Below are 22,528 nucleotides of genomic sequence, written 5' to 3' on the forward strand. Positions count from 1 at the left end.
ATAAAAGGAATCAGCAGTGTTTCAAATAAAAAGTCATAAAAGCCATTTATAGACCTTTATCAGATCAGTTTCATATAACTGATTCTTGTTCTGCTTAATGTTGGGTTGGCAATATTCATGAATGATGCTTCAGTTTATTAGAATTCTGAAAGTTTTTACTTAATCCAATGATATGATCTCCAAAGTTATCAGAAACTTGTATTTATGTCTGGGCATGTTGGCTCATGCCTGTAATCCCAGCACTTTGGGAGGCAGGGGCAGATGGATCACTTGAGGTCAGGAGTTCAAGACCAGCCTGGCCAACATTGTGAAACTTCATCTCTACAAAAAAAATTAGCTGGGAGTGGTGGTGTGCACCTGTAATCCCAGCTACTCGGGAGACTGAGGCAGCAGAATCACTTGAACCCAGGAGGCAGAGGCTGCAGTAAACTGAGATCACACCACTGCACTCCAGCCTAGGTGACAGAGTGAGCAAAAGAAAAAAAGGACACTTATATTCAGGAGCACGTCAGGGTCCTTTTCCATGAAGAAAAAGCAAATTTTGGACTGTAGCCAGTTACAAATAGTTTTTTGAGAAGAACCAAAGTAAAAATAATTATCTGTGGATTACAAATAGCTTAGAATAGCCATGGTTAAAGATGCAATCAACAAGGTAATTTGGTTATTTCTGTGGCATACAACAATTAAACATAATAATCATAATTATTACTGAGAACGTATACTAAGACATTTCAGAATTTAGGAATGTCACACAATTTTGGAACACATATGTATTAGACCCTTCTCACACTGCTATAAAGAAATACCCAAGACTAGGCAATTTACAAAGAAAAGAGACTTAATTGGTTAATGATTCTGCAGGCTATATAGGAAGCATAGCAGCTTTTGCTTCTAGGGAGGCCTCAGGAAACTCACAATCGTGGCAGAAGGTGAAGGGGAAGCAAGCACATCTTACATGGCCAGAGCAGGAGGGAGAGAAGGGTGAGGTGCTAAACACTTTTAAACAACCAGATCTCACTATAACTCACCCACTCACTATCATGAGAATAGCACTGAGGGGATGGTGCTAACCCATTAGTGAGAACTCTGCCCCCATGATCCAATCACTTCTCACCAGGCCTTACCTCCAACACTGGGGATTAAAATTTGACATGAGATTTGGTGGGGACGCCGATCCAAGCCATATTATTCCACCCCTGGCCCTTCCAAATCTCATATCCTCCTCAAATTGCAAAATACAGTCATGACTTCCCAACAGTCCCCCAAAGTCTTAACTTATTCCAGAATTAGGTCAAAAGACCAAAGTCTAAAATCTCATCTGAGACAAGTCCCTTCTGCCTATGAGCCTATAAAATAAAAAACAAGTTAGTTACTTCCAAGATACCATAAAGGTACAGGCATTGGATACATGCTCCCATTCCAAAAGGGAGAAATTGGTCAAAAGAAAGGGGCTACAGGCCTTATGCAAGTTTGAAATCCAGCAGGGTGGTCATTACATCTTAAAACTCCAAAATAATCTCTGTTGACTCCATGTCACACATTCAGGGCACACTGTTACAAGGAGTGGTATTCCAAAGCCTTGGGCAGCCCTGCCCCTGTGGCTTTCCAGGGCTGCTCTCAGGGGCTGGTGTTGAGTGCCTGCAGCTTTTCCAAGTGCAGGGTGCAAGCTGTCAGTAGATCTACCATTCTGGGGTCTGGAGGATAGTGGTCCTCTTCTCATAGCTCCACAGGGAAGTGCCCAATGGGGCTCTGTGAAGCGGCTCTAACCCCCACATTTCCCCACTGCACTGCCCCAGAAGAGGTTCTCCATGAGGGCTCCACCCCTGTAGCAGGCTTCTGACTGGACATCCAGTCTTTTCCATACATCCTCTGAAATCTAGGCAGAGGCTCCCAAGCCTCAACTCTTGCACTCTGCACACCTGGAGGCTTAACACACTATGGAAGCCACCAAGGCTTCTGGCTTGCACCCTCTAAAGTGGTAACCCAGGCTATACCTGGGCCCTTTGAGCCAAGGCTGGAACTGGAGTGGTTGGGATGCAGGGAGCTGTGTCCTGAGGCTGTGCAGGCTGATGGGGCCCTGGGCCTGGCCCAGGAAATCATTCTTCCCTCCTATATCTCCAGACCTGTGATGAAAGGGGCTGTGGTGAATGTCTCTGAAATGCCTTCAAGGCCCTTTCCCCATTGTCTCCACTATTAGCATTTGCCTTCTTTTTAGTTATGCAAAATTTATGCAGCTGGCTTTAATTGCTCCCCTGAAGGTGGGCTTTTTTTTTTTTTTTTTTTTTTTTTGAGTTGGAGTCTCTTCCTGTCGCCCAGGCTGGAGTGCAATAGCATGACCTCGGCTCACTGCAACCTCCACCTCCCGGGTTCAAATTATTCTCCTGCCTCAGCCTTCTGAGTAGCTAGGATTACAGGTGCCTGCCACCATGCAGCTAATTTTTGTATTTTTAGTAGAGATGGGGTTTCATCATGTTGGCCAGGCTGGTCTTGAACTCTTGACCTCATGCTCTGCCTGCCTTGGCCTCCTAAAGTGCTGGGATTACAGGCATGAGCCACCACACCCGGCCAGTTGGCTTTTCTTTTTGACCATATGGCCAGGCTCCAAATTTTTCAAGCTTTTATGCTTTACTTCTCTTTTAGTTTTTATTTATTTATTTTTGAGACAGGGTCTCTGTCACCCAGGCTAGAGTGCAGTGGCACAATTATTGCCTTCACAGCCTTGACCTCCTGGGCTCAGCCTTCTGAGTGGCAGACACTATAGGCATGTGCCACCACACCTGGCTATTTATTTATTTATTTCATAGAGACAGGGTTTGTCCATGTTGGCCAGGCTGGTCTTGAACTCCTGGGCTCATGTGATCTGCCTGCCTTGGCCTTCCAAAATTCTAGGATTACAGGCATGAGCCACTATGCCCATCCTGTTTCCCTTTTAAATACAAGTTTCAGGTTTACATCATTTCTTTACTCATACATATGAGAATAGGTGGTTAGAAGCAGCTAGGCTATTTCTTGAACACTTTGCTGCTTATAAATTTCTTTCACCAGATACCCTATGTCATCATTCTCAAGTTCAAAGTTCCATAGATCCCTAGGGCAAGGGCACAATGCCGCAAAGTTCTTTGCTAAGGCATAACAGAAGTGACCTTTGCTCCAGTTGCCAAAAAGTTCCTCATTTCCATCTCAGTCCTAAGCCTGGACTTCATTGTCCATATCACTGTAAGCATTTTGGTCACAACAATTTAACAAATCTCTAGGAAGCTCCAAACTTTCCCTCATCTTCCTGTCTTCTTCTGAGCCCTCAAAACTGTTCCAACCTCTGTTTGTTACCCAGTTCCAAAGCTGCTTCTGCATTTTCAGGTGTCTTTATAGCAATGCCCTACTCCTCGGTACCAATTAGTCCATTATGTGCTATAAAGAAATACCTGAGACTTGGCTGGGCATGGTGGCTCACGCCTGTAATCCCAGCACTTTGGGAGGCTGAGGTGGGTGGATCACCTGAGGTCAGGAGTTCAAGACCAGCCTGGCCAACATGGTGAAACCCCGTCTCAACTAAAAATACAAAAATTAGCCGGGTCTGGTGGCAGTCGCCTGTAACCCCAGCTACCTACTTGGGGGGCCAAGGCAGGAGAATCGCTTGAACCTGGGAGGCAGAGGTTGCAGTGAGCCAAGATCATGCCATCGCACTCAGCCTGGGGGACAAGAGCAAGACTTTGTCTCAAAAAGAAAAAAAAAAAAAAAGAAATACCTGAGACTAGGTAATTTATAAAGAAAAGAGGTTTAATTGACTCATGGTTCTGCAGGTTGTGCAGGAAGCACAGCAATTTCTGCTTCTATGGAGGCCTCAGGAAACTTACAATCATGGTGGAAGGCGAAGGGGAAGTAGGCACATCTTGCATGGCTGGAGTAGGAAGGGTGGGGGTTGCTACATACTTTTAACAACTAGACCTGATGATAACTCACTCACTATCACAAGAATAGTTCCAAGGGGATGGTGCTAACCCATTCATGAGAACTCCACCCCCATGATCCAATCACTTCCCACCAGGCTCCATCTCCAACACTGAGGATTACAATTTAACATGAGATTTGGTGGGAACACTGATCCAAAGTATATTAACACATCAATAACATAGTTATACAAATATTTCTTACTTGACAATGTTTCTTGTATGATTTTAACATACCAGATAAGCCTAACATGGCTTTTTTGGACTTCCAGGCATTCCTTTTGGAAAAGTCTTTTTTTTTTTTGAGATGGAGTCTCACTCTGTCACCCAGGCTGGAGTGCAGTGGTGCAGTCTCCGCTCACTGCAACCTCCACCTCCTGGGTTCACGTGATTTTCCTGCCTCAGCCTCCGGAGTAGCTGGAATTACAGGCTACCATGCCTGGATAATTTTTAGTAGAGATGAGGTTTCACCATGTTGGCCAGGTTGGTCTTGAACTCCTGACCTCTAGTGATCTGGCCACTTCGGCCTCCCAAAGTGCTGGAATTAAAGGTGTGAGCCACCATGCCCAGCCTGTTATGTAAACTTTAAGCAATGTCTTTCCCATTATAAAAGTTTTCTTGTGACTTGAGTGTAGGGAGACGCTCTTAAAAATGGAGCTTTCCTTTATAAATATTTATTTTACAAAGTGTTACAAAATAGCCAGCTAAATGCCAGGAGTCTTATTTTAAACACCAATCTAGTTAGATAGGTGGTCTTTTCAATTTAGCTTGTTTCTTCTTAATTAGATTACTGACTTTAGGGTGGAACCTTTTAGTGAATAGGGCAAAGGAAGCATTTGTAGTCTTCAGGGCCAAATATTTAAATGTGAAAAGCAGGCACAACTGGAAGGCAGGGCACCTAATTCTTTAAAAATCAAGGGTCCCATTTTAACTGAATCCTGGGTCCCCAAAAGTGGGAAATGCCATGAGACCAGCCATGTGGTGGGTGACCCAATAAGCCCACTCTAGCCCATCCCCCATGGGAGTCTTATCCCTCAATGATAAGCACTCTTACACCCTTGAAGTGTTCAAATGATGCCTTTCTCATCTAAATGCACAAAGAAAAGTGTGCCCTGCCTGCAGTAGCAACCATTCCTTGTATCCCCTGTCAGCCATTTCCAAAACTGCAGCCTTCACCGGTGACTTGTCAGCCAAGTGCACACACAAACGTCAGGTTCCCACTCACAGCACAAAGCAATTCATGGAACCCACTAAAACCAAAGAGATTAGGTGATACAATGCAAAAGAGAACAGAGCTTTAGACCTGAAAGAAATTGCCCACAACACTTCAGACTCCGTAAGGAAAACAGAAACTCCAAAAATCAGGTGAGTGGTGCCATGTTCTGTGTTCTTCTAGGGGTCTCAAGGTCATTAGAAGTCTCTTCGAGGCCGGGCACGGTGGCTCAAGCCTGTAATCCCAGCACTTTGGGAGGCCGAGGCGGGCGGATCACAAGGTCAGGAGATCGAGACCACAGTGAAACCCCGTCTCTACTAAAAATACAAAAAATTAGCCGGGCGCGGTGGCGGGCGCCTGTAGTCCCAGCTACTCAGGAGGCTGAGGCAGGAGAATGGCGGGAACCCGGGAGGCGGAGCTTGCAGTCAGCCGAGATCGCGCCACTGCACTCCAGCCTGGGCAACAGCGTGAGACTCCGTCTCAAAAAAAAAAAAAAAAAAAGAAGTCTCTTCGAAGCTTCATTTGGTATTGAAAATGACAAAAGGAAGGAGAAGCAGACGTGGAAGAAAATAGAAGAACAAGTGTTAGAGGAGCCAATTTGGGAAGAGTATCCGCTTTCAAAAGGCCAATGAAGTTTTACGTTTTTCTCAGCAAAAATCATGCCAACAAGATAGGAAGCAAACAGAGGGATCAAACACATTTAAAAAGGGGCTTTAGCTGACTGAGAAAAATCCCAGAAACAGAATCCAAAAAAGGAAAAAGAAGAAATATTTTTTTCTCAAAAAAATTATAGCCTAAATATCAGCTTTTTTTTTTTTTTTTTTTTTTTTTTTTTGAGACAAGGTCTTTGAGACAAGGCCTTGCTCTGTCATCCAGGCTGAAAGCAGTGGCATAATCCAGCTCACCGAAATCTTGAACTCCTAGGCTCAATGATCCTCCTACAATAGCCTTTGATATTTTTTGTAGAGACGGGGTTTGCTATGTTGCCTAGGCTGGTCTTGAACTCCTGGCCTCAAGTAATCCTCTTGCCTCATTCTGATGCAGGATTTTTCTTGGCCCCACTTTCTAGCTGGAAACTTCTGTGGCTGGCAGGGCCTCTGCTTATTTCTTCCCACCAGCCCACTCCAGCCCATGGCTCCCAGCTGGCTTGGCCCTGCAAGCTGCTTCCCATCATATGGGGCAGCTACCTGGCACTGGCGAAGGATGGGAGGGCTACAGCTTACAGCTCTTTCATCCCCTACTGTTTGGCAGGTCCCAGGTTCTTGTCCTTCATCCAAGAAGAATGAGGTTATTCTGAAAATTGAAGGGTGAGGAAGGAGAAGAAGAATTTTATTGAGTGTTGGAACAGCTCTCAGTGGAGAGGGGACATGAGGGTGGTCTCCCACCTGATTTCAGGTGGTTTCTCTCCCAGTGTGACTGGGTCTGGGGCTTTTATGGGATCAGAACTGGAGAGTGTATGGTGACTAGTGAGTATGCAAAAGGGTAAAAGAAAGACACCGCTCAAAGGTGGGGATGACAGTGTAAAAAAAAAAACAATTAGGGAAGTGTAGGATATGTAAAATAAGTGAAGGGTGAGGATCAAACAGAGGAAAGTGCACCAAATGGGAACAGAGGTTCCCAATACAGTCTGTAGACTTGACTTGTAGCTTGGCTTTCAGGCTTTAAACTCTTTGGATTGAAGGTGAGGTCTCACTGGGGACCCCATCTGCATCTGCCTGGACATTTGCCTGTCTCCTGCCACTATCAATTCTTCCCCAAGTGTTGGGATTGGAGCAGTAAGCCACTGCTCCCAGTACTAAACATCAGCTTTTAGTGAAGATGACTTCTTTCCATAGAACTCTAAAAAAGAATCTTTTTGAATCTCTTATTACTAGATTTCAGCTAGGAAAAACATAAATTAGGTCTCCCATTCAGTTTGTCTGGTTTTAAAACCAACTTTTTCTATAGTTGTGAATGCAAATGAATTATTGTTATTATTATTATTTTTTGAGGAAAGGTCTCACTCTGTCAACCCAGGCGGGAGTGCAGTGGTGTGATCACGGCTTATTGCAGCCTCAACCTGTGGGACTCAAGTGATTCGCCCACTTATTTTTTGATTTTTTGTAGAGAGAAGGTCTCACTATGTTGCCCAGGATGGTCTCAAACTCCTGGGCTCAAGCAATCCTCTCACCTTGGCCTCCCAAAATGCTGATATTACAAGTGTGAGCCATGGCGCCCAGCTGAATTATTTTAGACATTTCAGAAGATCCCTACTTTGGCTTCTGCTGCTTGTGAGTGTCCCAGGTTAAGTGAATCCACTTTTCCTAGAAGGGTTATACATAAATCCAGCTGGTATTTCTAAAAAGAGTGCTTAGATTTTGAAGCTGATTTCCCATAATTTAAGAACTTTTCGAAAGTGGCCCATGGGGGAATGTGTTTAAGGTCAAAGTGTGACGTGTCTCACACTGTCTCTAACTACCATGTGGCAGCAGAGTGATGAAGGCAAGGGAGACCAGACTGTCATATGTGTCCAGAAGAGCAAAAAGGGGTAACCTTTTCAGTTAGGAACAGGAATTGGTCACAAATGAAAGGCTAAGTCCACATTTTCAAGTGATGGAAAACAGCAGCCACCATTTTTTTTTTTTTTTTTTTTTGAGACAGGGTCGTGCTCTGTTGTCCAGGTTGGAGTGTAGTGGTGTGATCACAGCTCACTGCAGCCCCGAACTCCTGGGATGAAGCAATCCTCCCACCTTGGCCTCCCAAAGTGCTGGAATTTCAGATGAGAGGCACCGTGCCTGGCTGATCTGCAATCTTAAAAGCATGCTATATGAAACTATGGGGGCCAAAGCCCTCAGTCCCCTAAAGGTTCGCTGAAAAATCACTGACATAAGGCAGATTGATTAATAGGAGAAAAGCCATACAGATTTGTTTGATGTGTATACACAGGAGCCTTCAGCACGAAGACCCAACCTCCTGATGAGTACAGAAGCTCAGATACCATCTTTTTTTTTTTTTTTTTTTTCTCATGCTAAGAAGTCTCCATGAATGGAAGGTTATATGCCATCTTCAGGTTACAGAAAGAATGGGGACTTCATCCTGGCAAAACAGGTTATGGAGGTGGGGAGAAGAATAATTCTGTTGAGGGGATTACCAGGGAGAATGAATGGATCTGGGAACAGAGATGAACTTGTAAATAGTTCGCTTTGGAATTTAAATGATCCTTGGAAACTGTCATTAAAATGGGTCTGTTCAGGTATGGTTATGACTTGGTCTTATTTTCTGCAATAGAGAATGAGATAACAGGGAGGGGAAGGAAAAATAATCGTTCTCCTTGGTGGGTCTGGATCTTAGGCAGATAAAGGAACTTCAGCCTCTACAGGGGAGAGAGTGGTGGGAGGGAGAGGTCAGAGAGACCTTGAGGCTTCTTAATTTCAATCTGTCAAAATGCCATCTTTTAAGGCCGGGCGCGGTGGCTCAAGCCTGTAATCCCAGCACTTTGGGAGGCCGAGACGGGCGGATCACGAGGTCAGGAGATCGAGACCATCCTGGCTAACACGGTGAAACCCCGTCTCTACTAAAAAATACAAAAAACTAGCGGGGCGAGGTGGCGGGCGTCTGTGTTCCCAGCTACTCGGGAGGCTGAGGCAGGAGAATGGCGTAAACCCGGAAGGCAGAGCTTGCAGTGAGCTGAGATCCGGCCACTGCACTCCAGCCCGGGCCACAGAGCCAGACTCCTCAAAAAAAAAAAAAAAAAAAAAAAGCCATCTTTTGGGGTATTGGTTTCTGAGCCCCAACAAAATGAAACCACCAGTACCTGTCAATCTTTTGATCAAAACTTCTGCTGTGTCACAGGGGTAGAAAAACTTTGACCAGAACCCCTGATCCCAAGGCAGAGGGAGAAAAAAGGTAGTTCCCTTCAGAGCTCTTTACTCAAATGTCCTGTTCAAAGGCAAACACCAAAGCTCTCCCCAGGACAGAGAGGGTTTGAAAAATAGTTCGAACAACATTTAGACCTTCAATCAAAGAGTGGGAGGTTCTAATTCAGGATAACTCACCCAAAACACCAGATGGGACACTGGAGGGAATGTTCATGCTGGTACCAAGTGTCACTTTCAGAGAGAAACACAGGATGGTTGGGGGGAGTCACTTTGAATCCTGCCAATTTCACCAGATTTGTCAACCTAAAAGGAAGGAAGCTGAGGCCAACGTAATGTAAGTAGAGAGTTTTTTGGGGCCAAGCTTGAGGACTGCAACCTGGGAGCATAGATTCAAGTTGCCCTCTATATACACTGATTAGCAACAGATACAAGTTGATTTTTAAAGGAAAAGAAGAGACAGTTCCTAAATTATTTACCAAGAATTTACATTTAAATAAATTAAGCTATTGATTGGCTATCCATTGTTCTTTGTCCAGGACCATGAAGATAATGGGTGAGGCAGCTAATCAGGAACAAAATGACTTTAAGCAATTGCCCCCAGACATGGATGCATGTGGTGAGGTGTGGCTGGAGTCCCATACTCATATATCTCTGGGCCTGCATACCTCACACACTCAGACTTCTCTCAGCTGTTTTTCTTTTCTCAGAAGAAATGATATACAGATTTATTAATGAGCACAAGGAGAGCCACAGAGTGATTACTCCCGCCCTTTGATGGGGTCCAGAAACTTGTATACCATCTTGAGGTTACAGAAGGAATGCTGCCTTGGATTGTGGCAAAACATGTTCTGGAATGGGGAGAACATGTTATGCAGATGAAACCTTACAGGTAGCAGCCCTCAGAAAGAATAGATGGTAAATGTTTCTTTCAGACTTTTAAGGTGTCAGACTTTCTAATCTTGCCCAGATCCAGATAGGGGAGGGCTTCAGAAAAGCCTGGCGGCCTCAGTGCAGATTCTTGCTACAGAGGCAAATTTTTCTCATAAGGAGATGGCTTTTAAGCTCTGTATGTATTTCCACCCTTCTGAATAGCCATCTTGAAATATACCAAAGAGGGCCAGGTGTGGTGCTCACGCCTGTAATCCCAGCACTTTGGGAGGCCAAGGCAGGTGGATCGCCTGAGGTCAGGAGTTCGAGACCAGCCTGGCCAACCTGGTGAAACCCCCTCTCTACCAAAAATGAAAAAATTTAGCGGGGCATGGTGGTGGGCACCTGTAATCCCAGCTACTCGGGAGGCTGAGGCAGGAGAATCGCTTGAACCTGGGAGGCGGAGGTTGCAATGAGCCAGGATTGCACCACTGTACTCCAGCCTGGGCAACAAGAGTGAAACTGCATCTCCAAAAAAAAAAAAAAAAAGGGAAATATGCCAGAGAAGTATATTTTGAGTGGAATATTTTGGTTTCCTTCAAGACATTAGGGCAGTATCCACGAAGAAGGTCAAACTCTGTAAAATATTTAAAGAGGGCCGGGCCCGGTGGCTCACGCCTGTAATCCCAGCACTTTGGGAGGTCGAGGCGGGCAGATCACGAGGTCAGGAGATCGAGACCATCCTGGCGAACACGGTGAAACCCCGTCTCTACTGAAAATACAAAAAAATTAGCCGGGCGTGGTGGCGGATGCCTGTAGTCCCAGCTTCTAGGGAGGCTGAGGCAGGAGAATGGCATCAACCCGGGAGGCGGCAGAGCTTGCAGTGAGCCTGCAGTGAGCCGAGATTGCACCACTGCACTCCAGCCTGGGCAACAGAGCGAGACTCCGTCTCAAAAAAAAAAAAAAAAAAAAAAGTGTATGCCATCACTGCCCCCGCCGGCTCTTGCTCCCTGTCTTGCCATGTGACATGCCTGCTCTTTCTTTGCCTTCTGTCATGAGTAAAAGCTCCCCAAGGCCTCCCTAGAAGCTGAGCAGATGTTGGTGCCATGCTTGCAGAGCCTGCAGAACCATGAGCAAATTAAACCTCTTCTATAGATATAATAAAAATTACCCAGTCTCAGGTATTTATTTATTTTATTGATTGATTGATTTTGAGACAGAGTCTCGCCCTGTCACCCAGGCTGGAGTGCAGTGGCACAATCTCAGCTCACTGCAACCTCCACCTCCTGGGTTCAAGTGATTCTCATGCCTCAGCCTCCCAAGTAGCTGGGATTACAGGCATCTGCCACCATGCCCGGGTAACTTTTGTATTTTTAATAGAGACGGAGTCTCACCATGTTGGCCAGGCTGGTCTCGAACTCCTGACCTCAAGTAATCCATCTGCTTTGGCCTCCCAAAGTGCTGGGATTACAGGCATGAGTCACTGAGCCTGGCCAGGTGTTTCTTTATAGCAATGCAAGAATGCCCTAACACAGTGCAACCTGGCATAACGGGTTGTGGAGACCAAAGTTCTTTTTCATAGAATAGGTAGTAAATGTCTTTTATAAGGCCTTAAGATGTGCCAGACTCTTAGTTAATTATTTCCTGGATCAGGAAAACACCTGGAAAGGAGAGGGGGTTCTCTACAGAATGTAGATTTTCTCCACAAGAGACAGCTTTGCAGGGCCATTTAAAAATAAGTCAGGCCGGGCGCAGTGGCTCACGCCTGTAATCCCAGCACTTTGGGAGGCCGAGGCATGTGGATCACTTGAGGTCAGGAGTTCGAGATCAGCCCCACCAACATGGTGAAACCTCGTCTCTACTGAAAATACAAAAATTAGCTGGGCGTGGTGGTACTTGCCTGTAATCCCAGCTACTCAGGAGGCTGAGGCAGGAGATTTGCTTAAACTTGGGAGGCGGAGGTTTCAGTGAGTTGAGATCACACCATTGCACTCCAGCCTGGGCGACAGGGCAAGACTCTGCCTCCAAAAATAAAAATAAAAATATGTCTGGGGAGCGGGGAGGGGGCAGGGATTGCATTGGGAGTTATACCTGATGTAAATGACGAGTTGATGGGTGCTGACGAGTTGATGGGTGCAGCACACCAACATGGCACAAGTATACATATGTAACAAACCTGCACGTTATGCACATGTACCCTAGAACTTAAAGTATAATAACAATAATAAATAAATAAATAATTTTTTAAAAAAGAAAGAAAGGAAGGAAGGAAAGAAAGAAGAGAAAGGAAGGAAGAAAGAAAGGAAAAAAGGAAGGAAAGAGAGAAAGAAAGAAAGAAAGAAAGAAAGAAAGAAAGAAAGAAAGAAAGAAAGAAAGAAAGAAAGAGAAAAGAAAGAAGAGAGAGGAAGGAAGAAAGAAAGAGGAAGGAAAGAAGGAAGGAAGCAAGGGAGAGAGAGAAAGAAGAAAGGAGAGAAAGAAGAAAGAAAAAGAAAAGAAAGAAAGAAAGAGAAAGAAAGAAAGAGGAAGGAAGGAAGGAAGGAAGGAAGGAAGGAAGGAAGGAAAGAAAGAAAGAGAAGAAGGAAGAAAGAAAGAAGAGAGAGGAAGGAAGGAAGGGAGGGAAGGAGGGAGGAAGGAAGGAAGGGAGGGAGGGAGGGAGGGAGGGAGGGAGGGAAGGGGCAAGAAACAGATTCACTCCTGGAACGGAAGAAAGTGAAAGAAAATAGCTCTGGTGATACGTTGATTTTAGCTGTGTAAGAACCATTTTGGATTTCTGATCTTAAAAACAATAAGATAATAAAATTTTGTAGTTATAAAAAAAATATGTCAAAGGAATATATTTTGGGGTAAAATACATTGATTTCTTTTAGGGCCTGCTATCTGTCATGTGATGTTATACTAGAGTCAGATTGGAATTTGGTATCTTATTACTACAAAGTGTTGTGTCAGTCTTAAGGTCTGTTTTAATGTTAATGGTGGTTAGCTGTGCTTGAATTCCAAGAGGAAACGTGTCCAACACCCCCCACTTCCCATCACGGCCTGAATTCATTTTCTCAGGTTTACTTTGTAATGTCCTTGGCTGAGAGGATGGTCCATTCAGTCAGCTGGGGGCTTTAGAATTTTATTTTCAGCCAGGCATAGTGGCTCACGCCTGTAATCCCAGCACTTTGGGAGGCTGAGGCAGATAGATCACTTGAGGTCGGGAGTTCGAGACCAGCCTGACCAACATGGTGAAACCCTGTCTCTACTAAAATTACAAAAATTAGCCAGGCATGGTGGTACATGTCTGTAATCCCAGCTACTCGGGAGGCTGAGGCACAAGAATTGCTTGAACCTGTGATGTGGAGATTGCAATGAGCCAAGATTGTGCCATTGCACTCTCGCCTCGGCAACAAAGAGAGACTCCATCTTAAAAAAAAAAAAAAAAAAAAAGAATTTCATTTTCAGCTTACAGCAGGCTATTGAAAGAGAGAAAAAATATAATTTCTTTTCTCAATCCTTGTAACTTCTTAGCTGGGATACCTCTATAATAAAAGATAGACCAGGCCGGGCACGGTGGCTCAAGCCTGCAATCCCAGCACTTTGGGAGGCCGAGACGGGCGGATCACGAGGTCAGGAGATCGAGACCATCCTGGCTAACACGGTGAAACCCCGTCTCTACTAAAAAATACAAAAAACTAGTCAGGCGAGGTGGCGGGCGCCTGTAGTCCCAGCTACTCGGGAGGCTGAGGCAGGAGAATGGCGCAAACCCGGGAGGTGGAGCTTGCAGTGAGCTGAGATCCAGCCACTGCACTCCAGCCTGGGCGACAAAGCAAGACTCCGTCTCAAAAAAAAAAAAAAAAAGATAGACCAATAGGAGAAAAAGGTATACAAACTTAATGTGCATATGATCACAGGAGCTATACACACAGTATGAGACTCAAAGAAGGGGTCAGATGGCTGAAGTTTTAACACCATTCAGAGATTACAGAAATGATAGGGATTTGGGGACTCTTGGGATGGAGGTAGCCTCACGGGTTATGGAACAGTGAAGGGAGGAAAGCAGGGCAGGGAAAGGCTGTCTTTTTATGTAATTAAAACCCTAAAAGGTAGCAGCTCTCAGAAAGAATAGGTGGCAGCCTGGGGTAAGGTGTCTGCCAGACCTTTGCTCTCCTTTTCCTGTGAGTCAGCCTTTCCTAAATTCGGATAAGGGGGCTTCAGAGAAAGCCTGTTTGCATCTGCTGTTTACTTCACTCCACTAATGTTGATTTCCTCTACAGATGCAAATCTCCCCCACAAAAGACAGTTTTTCAGGACTATTCTCGTGTTTGCGGCCCCTCAGAATAGCCATCTCAAAATATGCCAAAGAAGTATATTTTGGGGTGGCATATTTTTGGTTTCCTTCAGCATAAACAACCTGCATGCCTTACATGGCCCCAATCATGACATCACTCTACAGCCATTGGTGTATATGACTATAGCTTTCAATTGTCAAGGAAAGATTAAATGATAGTCAGTGAATTCTTTTCAAGAAGGCAGGGAAAGGCTGGGTGCAGTGGCTCAAGCCTGTAATCTCAGCACTTTGGGAGGCCGAGACGGGCGGATCACGAGGTCAGGAGATGGAGACCATCCTGGCTAACACGGTGAAACCCCGTCTCTACTAAAAAATATACAAAATTAGCCGGGCGAGGTGGCGGGTGCCTGTAGTCCCAGCTACTCGGGAGGCTGAGGCAGGAGAATGGCATAAACCCGGGAGGCGGAGCTTGCAGTAAGCTGAGATCCGGCCACTGTACTACAGCCTGGGCAACAGAGCGAGACTCCGTCTCAAAAAAAAATAAAATAAAAGAAGGCAGGGAAGGTTGGGCATGGAGGCTCACACCTGTAATCCCAGCACTTTGGGAGGCCAAGGTGGGTGGATCACCTGAGGTCAGGAGTTCGAGACCAGCCTGGCCAACATGGCAAAATCCCATCTCTACTAAAAATACGAAAATTAGCTGGGCATGGTAGTGGGCACCTATAATCCCAGCTACTCAGGAGGCTGAGGCAGGAGAATCGCTTAAACCCGGGGAGTGGAGGTTGCAGTGAATCAAGACTGCGCCACTTCACTCCAGCCTGGGTGAAAGAGCGAAACTCCGTTTCAAAAAAAAAAAAAAAGAAGAAGTCAGGGAAAAGCAATCCATTTTAGAACTATGATGGTGTAAAAGAAAATAAAGTTTCAGGATCATCTAAATTTATTTTGCTGAGGGAGAAGTTAAGCCCTGGAGACTGAGTCACATAGCATGATTGCCATTCCGTTTCTTAGATTATAGATGAACTCTCTTCCTCATTGTTCTTATTCTGTAAATGACTAGGAGAGATCAGAGACCAGACCTCCCCATTTCCAATCACAAATCACAAAATGTTGTAGAGTAACTGCCTCTTTCATTGTTCTCTACATAACTGAGACCAGATGGTACAAAATACCCCATGTTTATGTCTTCATTGTGGGATGTTAACTATACCTTTCCCAAAAGAAAAAGTCCTCCTCAGCTAATAGAATCATTGTAGCTATGCATTAAGCCTTATATAGAAAGATGTTGAAGGCAAGCATGATGGCGCATGCCTGTAATCCCAGCTACTTGCGAGTCTGACGTGGGAGGATGGCTTGAGCCCAGGAGTTCAAGGCCGTTGTGAGCTATGACTGCACCACTGCACTCCAGCCTGGAACACAGGGTGTTTCTAAACAAAACAAAACAAAAACAGAAAGATGTTGAAATTCTGTTAAGTTTCCCTAAACTTTATCTATGTAAACAATTCCAAACTTCTATACTTCAGAACACTAACTTTCTTTCATTCTTTGGAATCTGTGCTTCCCAGGCAGCAGTCCTTATACTTTGTGCTTGAATAAACTCTCTTTAGATTAGAGTCTGAGCCTCTTGACTGTTTTATGTTGACAGTGGTAAAAATCATTAAAGTATTTAGAAAAAAAGTATTCAGCCTCGGAGTAGACATAGCCCCCACCCTTCAATGATCCCATTCCAGTGGGACAGGTAGAAATGCCTCTCTGGGGAATCTCTGGTGGATTCGAAGCACTGAGACCTTACTCTTGGACAACTCCTGGTCCTATGAAAGGAGCAGTTTCCAATATTTTTGGTTTTTTTTTGAGACGGAGTCTCGCTCTGTCACCCAGGCTGGAGTGCGGTGGCCCGATCTCAGCTCACTGCAAGCTCCACCTCCCGGGTTTGCGCCATTCTCCTGCCTCAGCCTCCCGAGTAGCTGGGACTACAGGCGTCCACCACCTCGCCCGGCTATTTTTTTGTATTTTTTAGTAGAGACGGGGTTTCACTGTGTTAGCCAGGATGGTCTTGATCTCCTGACCTCGTGATCCGCCTGTCTCGGCCTCCCAAAGTGCTGGGATTGCAGGCTTGAGCCACCGCGCCCAGCAGTTTCCAATATTGAGGATTCCCTGATGGAGCCAGACAGATCAAGTCCCCTCCACTGGGGATATCCCAAGCTAATGGAGGAAGAATGGAATGAGTCCAATAGGAGAAGCACAGGCCTTGCTTGTCAGACAATTCTGGGGTCATACATGTACCTTGGCCTTTAGTGTGGTGGTGTGGGACATGGTAATCAGAACTCAGCCAGTCACCAGCCAAACTGTATAACTCACAAAGCAGATTTTCTGTAATATGTAATTATTGAGAATGAATAACTAAGGTGGAAAAAAATCTATACAGATGTTCCTTGACTTACAATGAAGTTATGTCCTGATAAATCCATCACAAGCAAAAAATGCATTTAATTCACCTAAACTACCAAACATTATAGCTTAGCCTGCTTGCCTTAACTGTGCTCAGATATTAGCCTATAGCTTAGGCAATATCATGTAATGCAAAGCCTCTTTTATAATAAAGTGTTGAATATCTCCTGTAATTTTTTATTTTTTTGTTAGGACGAAGTCTCACTGTGTTGCCCAGGCTGGAGTGCAGTGGCGCAATCTCGACTCACTGCAGCCTCTGCCTCCTAGGTTCAAACGATTCTCCTGCCTCAGCCTCCCAAGTAGCTGGGATTACAGGAATGCACCATTATGCCCAGCTTATTTTTGTATTGTTAGTAGAGATAGGTTTTCACCATGTTGGCCAGGCTGGTCTCGAACTCCTGGCCTCAAGTGATCCGCCCGCCACAGCCTCCCAAAGTGCTGAGATTACAGGCATGAGCGACTGCACCTGTCTTAGCTCATGTAATTTATGAATACTGTACTGAAAGTGAAAAACAGAATGCTTGTATGGGTCCTCATCATTAATGTGCATAGCTGAAAGCACATTGGGTGTGAAGAATGTTTGAAGCATTGAACTAAAATTAATTGTTGGATGATAGGGATGCTACAGTGACAAGGTGATAAATTTCTCTCTCTTCTGATGAGGGTTGAGAATAGCTGGTAGAAGGACACTTATTGTTGGTTCAGCGGCATCCTGTTCTTCAGAAAGATAGTAAGTTTTGACTGTGAAGTTTGTTTCTTCTTTTCATTATGTATTTCTGTATAGCAAGCCAGAGCATATTGTAACTCCCTGTCAGTTCTTACACATATTCAGTAGCTGATATCCATTTCTTCTGAGATTTATACCCCACTGCTGAGAGTAGCAAACACCTCCTCCAGTTTCTTTGCTGTGAATGTTCTTGGTGCCTCAGGTATTACTTCTTCTTCTTCCGCCTCAGCTTCTTCACTTATTTCTTCCTCCAGTTTGATCAGTTCCCTCATTAGAAAGCTCTTCAGCCTCAATGCCAACAAGCTCATGAATATCCTCTTTATTGATGTCTAATTCTAGCTGTTTCCCAAGCACTAATATCTTGTTACTTACTATTTCATCAACAGCGGAATTTTTGTTAAAGCCTTTGAATATGTTCAACATATGTCTTTTAAACTTTCTTCCAAATGCCGTTCATGCATTGCTGTGTGACTTCTTCCCAAGCTGAAGCAATGTTCCAGATAGTATTTAGAATGTTAAAACCTTTCCAAAACTCTTGGAGAGTCTGGCCAGATTCCGTTGCTTCAACAGCCTATGCGAACGTTTGGAGTAAATGGTAGGCTTTGAATGCAGCTATTGTACCTTGATTCTTTGGCTGAATGAGTGAGATTGTGTTCAGCGACAATACACAACCTTTATGTCAGGATGGGCGTCGATGATATGCTGTGGGTGCCCTGGAACATTGTCTAAGATCAGAAGAATCTTGAATCAGATGCTGTTTTGCCTACAATATCCTCTTGTCTATAGCATAACACAGTTCAAAAACTAGTCTGAAAACAATGCTGACTTGTTTTCAAGGCTTGTAATCCAAGCTTTCCTGTTATGGCAATAATAAAAAGGTTTGCTTATTCACATTCTTGAATGCTCTAGGGTTCTCCAAGTGGAGAATTTGAACCATGCAACATTTCCACCCAAAAACAGCATTATAAGGTCTTTGAATGCCTTGAATCCTGGCATCTTCCTGTACTCTTGATGAATGTATGGATGCTCCAGGATACGCTTCCAGAATAAGCTCATTTCACTGACATTAAATATTTGCTGTCACAGTATTTCTTATTCACAATTATCTTACACAGCTCTTCTTTAAAAGCTTTGGCACATTTAGTATCTGCACTTGTGGCCTCACTGCTGACCTCCACATTATGAAAATGATCACAACTTTTGAAGTGTTGGAACTACCCATGACTTGCTATAAACCTTTTTTTTTTTTGAGACGGAGTCTTGCTCTGTCGCCCAGGCTGGAGTGCAGTGGCCAGATCTCAGCTCACTGCAAGCTCCGCCTCCCGGGTTCACGCCATTCTCCTGCCTCAGCCTCCCGAGTAGCTGAGACTACAGGCACCTGCCACCTCGCCCAGCTAGTTTTTTGTATTTTTTTTTTTTTAGTAGAGACGGGATTTCACCGTGTTAGCCAGGATGGTCTCGATCTCCTGACCTCGTGATCCGCCCGTCTCGGTCTCCCAAAGTGCTGGGATTACAGGCTTGAGCCACCACACCCGGCCGACTTGCTATAAACTTTTACATATCCAAAGGATCATCAGCACACTCTTTTAAAGTATTGAAAAGTCTTCTTGCCTTAGCCTGGATCACCAGAAGGCTCAGTGGCATGTGCTTCTGTTTCTGGTCTTCCATCCACGTGACAAGTAATTTTTCCATATCATCAGTCAGCTCACCTCTTTTCTTCATGATGACAGTGGATTTAACCAATGCTGATTATTTCACTACATCTTATTCGCTTCTTTCCTTTAAGAAGGTGGAAATTACAGAATTTGAAAGTCCTAACTTACCTGAGATGACCATTACTACCTTACCACCTTCATGCTGAGGAATTAAGATCTTGAGTTCCATCTCAAGGGTAATTGCCTTCGTCTTCTTCTCACCAGAGGCAGGAGACACAAATGGGCATTTTGCAGACATAATGAGATATGAAAGCATAAAACACAATATCCCCAAACACTGGCAACACAGTACACTGTAGGGTACCAGTTGTTTACTCTCGTGATCGCTGCTACCCAGGATCTTGAGAGAGTATCATACCACATATGGCTAGCCTGGGAAAAGTGCAGTTTCTACTGAATGTATATCAAATTCATATTATTGTAAAGCCTAAAAATTATAAGTTGAACCATCATAAGTTGGAGACCATCTGTATGTTGATCGTCCAGGAGGGCCATGGCAATGTGCTAAGCTGACTATCAAATGGCTTAAAAGCCTAAGAAGTGTCTTCAAAAGAAAAATTAGCCATTCAACAGTTGCAGATTTATCAGGGGTATGAAGAGAAGGAGAAAAACTGAGATAGGTAAAGATAAGGCAAATAATAGCTGACACTTATCAAGGGCTTACTAGGTGCCAGGTTCTGTTCTATTTTTCATGTGTTAATGCAGTCTTCACAAAGATCCCATGAAATAGTTATTACATTTTCTCCATTTTACAGAACAGGAAATTGAGGCACAAGGATGTTAGGTAACTTTCCCAAGTTTTAGTAAGAATTAAAGCTAGGATTTGAGACTGAGCAGTCTGGTTCTAGAATCGTGCACTTGCCCATCACCCTTGTGGGGGCCGTGGCCATTGGCCCCCTAAAAGTTCACTGAAAAACTACTGACATGAGGCAAATTGATTAATAGGAGGAAAGACATATAAATTTATTTAATGTACTTACATGGGAGCCTTCAGAATGAAGACTCAACCCAACAATAAGATATAGAAGCTTATATACCATCTTGAGGTTACAAAAAGAATGTGGGCTAAGAGTATGGCCCCAAAAAGTTTATGTTGGTAAACCATGTTTAGTAGCAAGACACGGTGTGAAAGGGAGAAAGAAAGAGGTCTGGCTTGCAAAGATGGCTTTGTTACACAGATGAGGCCTCATAGGTAGCAGTCCTCAGAGAGGATAGATGGTAAAAGTCTTTTTTTTTTTAATTTAAATTTTTATTTTTATTTTAAGTTTCAGGATGCATGTGCAGGATGTGCAGGTTTGTTACATAGGTAAATGTGTGCCATGGTGGTTTGCTGCACCTATCAACCCATCACACAGGTATTCAGCACAGCATGCATTAGCTATTTTTCCTAATGCTCTCCCTACCCCTAACCCCACCTCTTGACAGACCCCAGTGTGTGTTGTTCCCCTCCCTGTGTCCATGTGTTCTCATTGTTCGGGTCCCACTTATAAGTAAGAACATGTGGTGTTTGATTTTCAGTTCCTGCATTAGTTTGCTGAGGATAATGGCTTCCAGCTCCAACCAAGTCCCTGCAAAGGACATGATCTTGTTTTTTGTTTTTTGTTTTTTTTGTGTGTGTTTGCATAGTATTCCATGGTGTATACGTACCACATTTTCTTTATCCACTGATGGGCATTTGGGTTGATTTCATGTGTTTGCTATTGTGAATAGTGCTGCAATGAACATATGGTAAAAGTCTTTTTTCAGACCTTTAAAGGTGTTAGACTCAGTTAATCTCTCTTAGACATCGAAAATTTCTAGAAAAAGAAGGCCTGGCTGCATTAGTAGAGATTATCTACAGATGCCAATTTTCCCCAGAAAAAATAGCTTTGCAAGGACTCGTCTGTTTGCTGGCCCTGCAGCAACCATTTCAAAATATGTCAAATAAATATATTTTGGGGTAAAATATTTTGATTTCCTTCACCCTATACTAGAACCACCTCTGGATAAATCATGAACACTGGTGTGGATTCTGATCAGGGAGCCCCTGTAAGCCAGTGGTCCCTTAGAGAAAAATGGAGTCTGTATGCTGATTTAAAAATATAGATTGGGCCAGGGCGGGTGCGGTGGCTTACGCCTGTAATCCCAGCACTTTTGGAGGCCGAGGCAGGCATATCACGAGGTCAGGAGATCGAGACCATCCTGGCTAACACGGTGAAACCCCATCTCTACTAAAAATACAAAAACTAGCCAGGCGTGGTGGCGTGTGGCGGTAATCCCAGCTACTTGGGAGGCCGAGACAGAAGAATTGCATGAACCTGGGAGGCAAAGGTTGTAGTGAGCCAAGATAGCGCCACTGTACTCCAGCCTGGGTGACAGAGCAAGACTCCATCTCAAAACAAAACAAAATACCAAAACCCAAAAAAACAGATGGTGTCACCTGGAGCTTAAGAAGCTGCATGCAAGTATTGAATTCCTGACAAGGGCCAAGAACAAATTAAGAGGGCAGAAATCCAAGAATGTATTTCACATAGCCAACCAAAAAAACTTTAAAGCTAAAAACAAAGCAAAACCAGTTACCACTAATCTTTTTTTTTTTTTCTTTTTTGAGACAGAGTTTTACTCTTGTCACCCAGGCTGGAGTGTAATGGCACGATCTCAGCTCACTGCAACTTCTGCCTCCTGGGTTCAAGCGATTCTCCTGCCTCAGCCTCCTGAGTAGCTGGGATTACAGGCGCCTGCCACCATGCCTGGCTAATTTTTGTATTTTTAGTAGAGACGGGGTTTCACCAGGTTGGCCAGGCTGGTCTTGAACTCCTGACCTCAGATGATCCACTTGCCTTGGCCTCCCAAAGTGCTAGGATTACAGGCTTGAGCCACCATGCCCAACCACCACTAATCTTTTTGTTTTTTGGTTTTTTTTTGAGACGGAGTCTCGCTCTGTCGCCCAGGCTGGAGTACAGTGGCGCCATCTCAACTCACTGTAAGCTCCGCCTCCCGGGTTTGCACCATTCTCCTGCCTCAGCCTCCCGTGTCGCTGGGACTGCAGGTGCCCTCCACTGCGCCCGGCTAATTTTTTGTATTTTTAATAGAGACGGGGTTTCACCGTGTTAGCCAGGATGGTCTCGATCTCCTGACCTCGTGATCCGCCCGTCTCGGCCTCGCAAAGTGCTGGGATTACAGGCATGAGCCACCGCGCCTGGCCCACCACTAATCTTAAACATTATGAATGATGAAAAAGCTAACAGAGTAAATAAAGCTTTTGTAAATGTACAAAAGGAACTTGCACATGTCTCAAAAGGCCTTTCTCTTGAACCTCTACAGAAAGAATTGATTCCTCAGCAGTGTCATGAAAGCAAACCAGTTAATGTTGGTGAAGCTACAAAATTAATGGCTCAGTTGTAATATAGTGGTGATGCATCTAATTCCCCACAAAGACTAAGAAATTAAATGTTTTATACAATAAATAAATAAAATATATATTGGGTCAGGCGTGGTGGCTCACACC

At 44.4% G+C, this 22,528-nt stretch overlaps 1 protein-coding gene across 1 annotated transcript; it reads left to right on the forward strand.

The window, feature by feature from the left end:
- Positions 1–628: 628 nt before the first annotated feature.
- LOC100428183 (ribosomal biogenesis factor-like) lies at positions 629–22,425 on the forward strand. Its single transcript, XM_077958770.1, has 4 exons — positions 629–652; positions 6,412–6,467; positions 21,505–21,609; positions 22,347–22,425. The coding sequence occupies exons 1-4, from the start codon at positions 629–631 to the stop codon at positions 22,423–22,425; spliced, it is 264 nt and encodes an 87-aa protein (XP_077814896.1).
- The last annotated feature ends 103 nt before the right edge of the window (positions 22,426–22,528 follow it).

This window comes from Macaca mulatta, chromosome 13 (assembly GCF_049350105.2).
Source record: "Macaca mulatta isolate MMU2019108-1 chromosome 13, T2T-MMU8v2.0, whole genome shotgun sequence".
Classification (NCBI taxonomy): Eukaryota; Metazoa; Chordata; class Mammalia; order Primates; family Cercopithecidae; genus Macaca; species Macaca mulatta.

Bases quoted from the DNA above. Each gene is read 5' to 3' on its own strand.
- LOC100428183 (XM_077958770.1), top strand. From the start codon at position 629: ATGGTTAAAGATGCAATCAACAAG. The intron at 6,468-21,504 runs GTGAGGAAGGAG...ATTCCTGACAAG, and splicing joins GTTATTCTGAAAATTGAAGG to GGCCAAGAACAAATTAAGAG. The intron at 21,610-22,346 runs TTTTTTTTTTTT...ACCTCTACAGAA, and splicing joins AAACCAGTTACCACTAATCT to AGAATTGATTCCTCAGCAGT.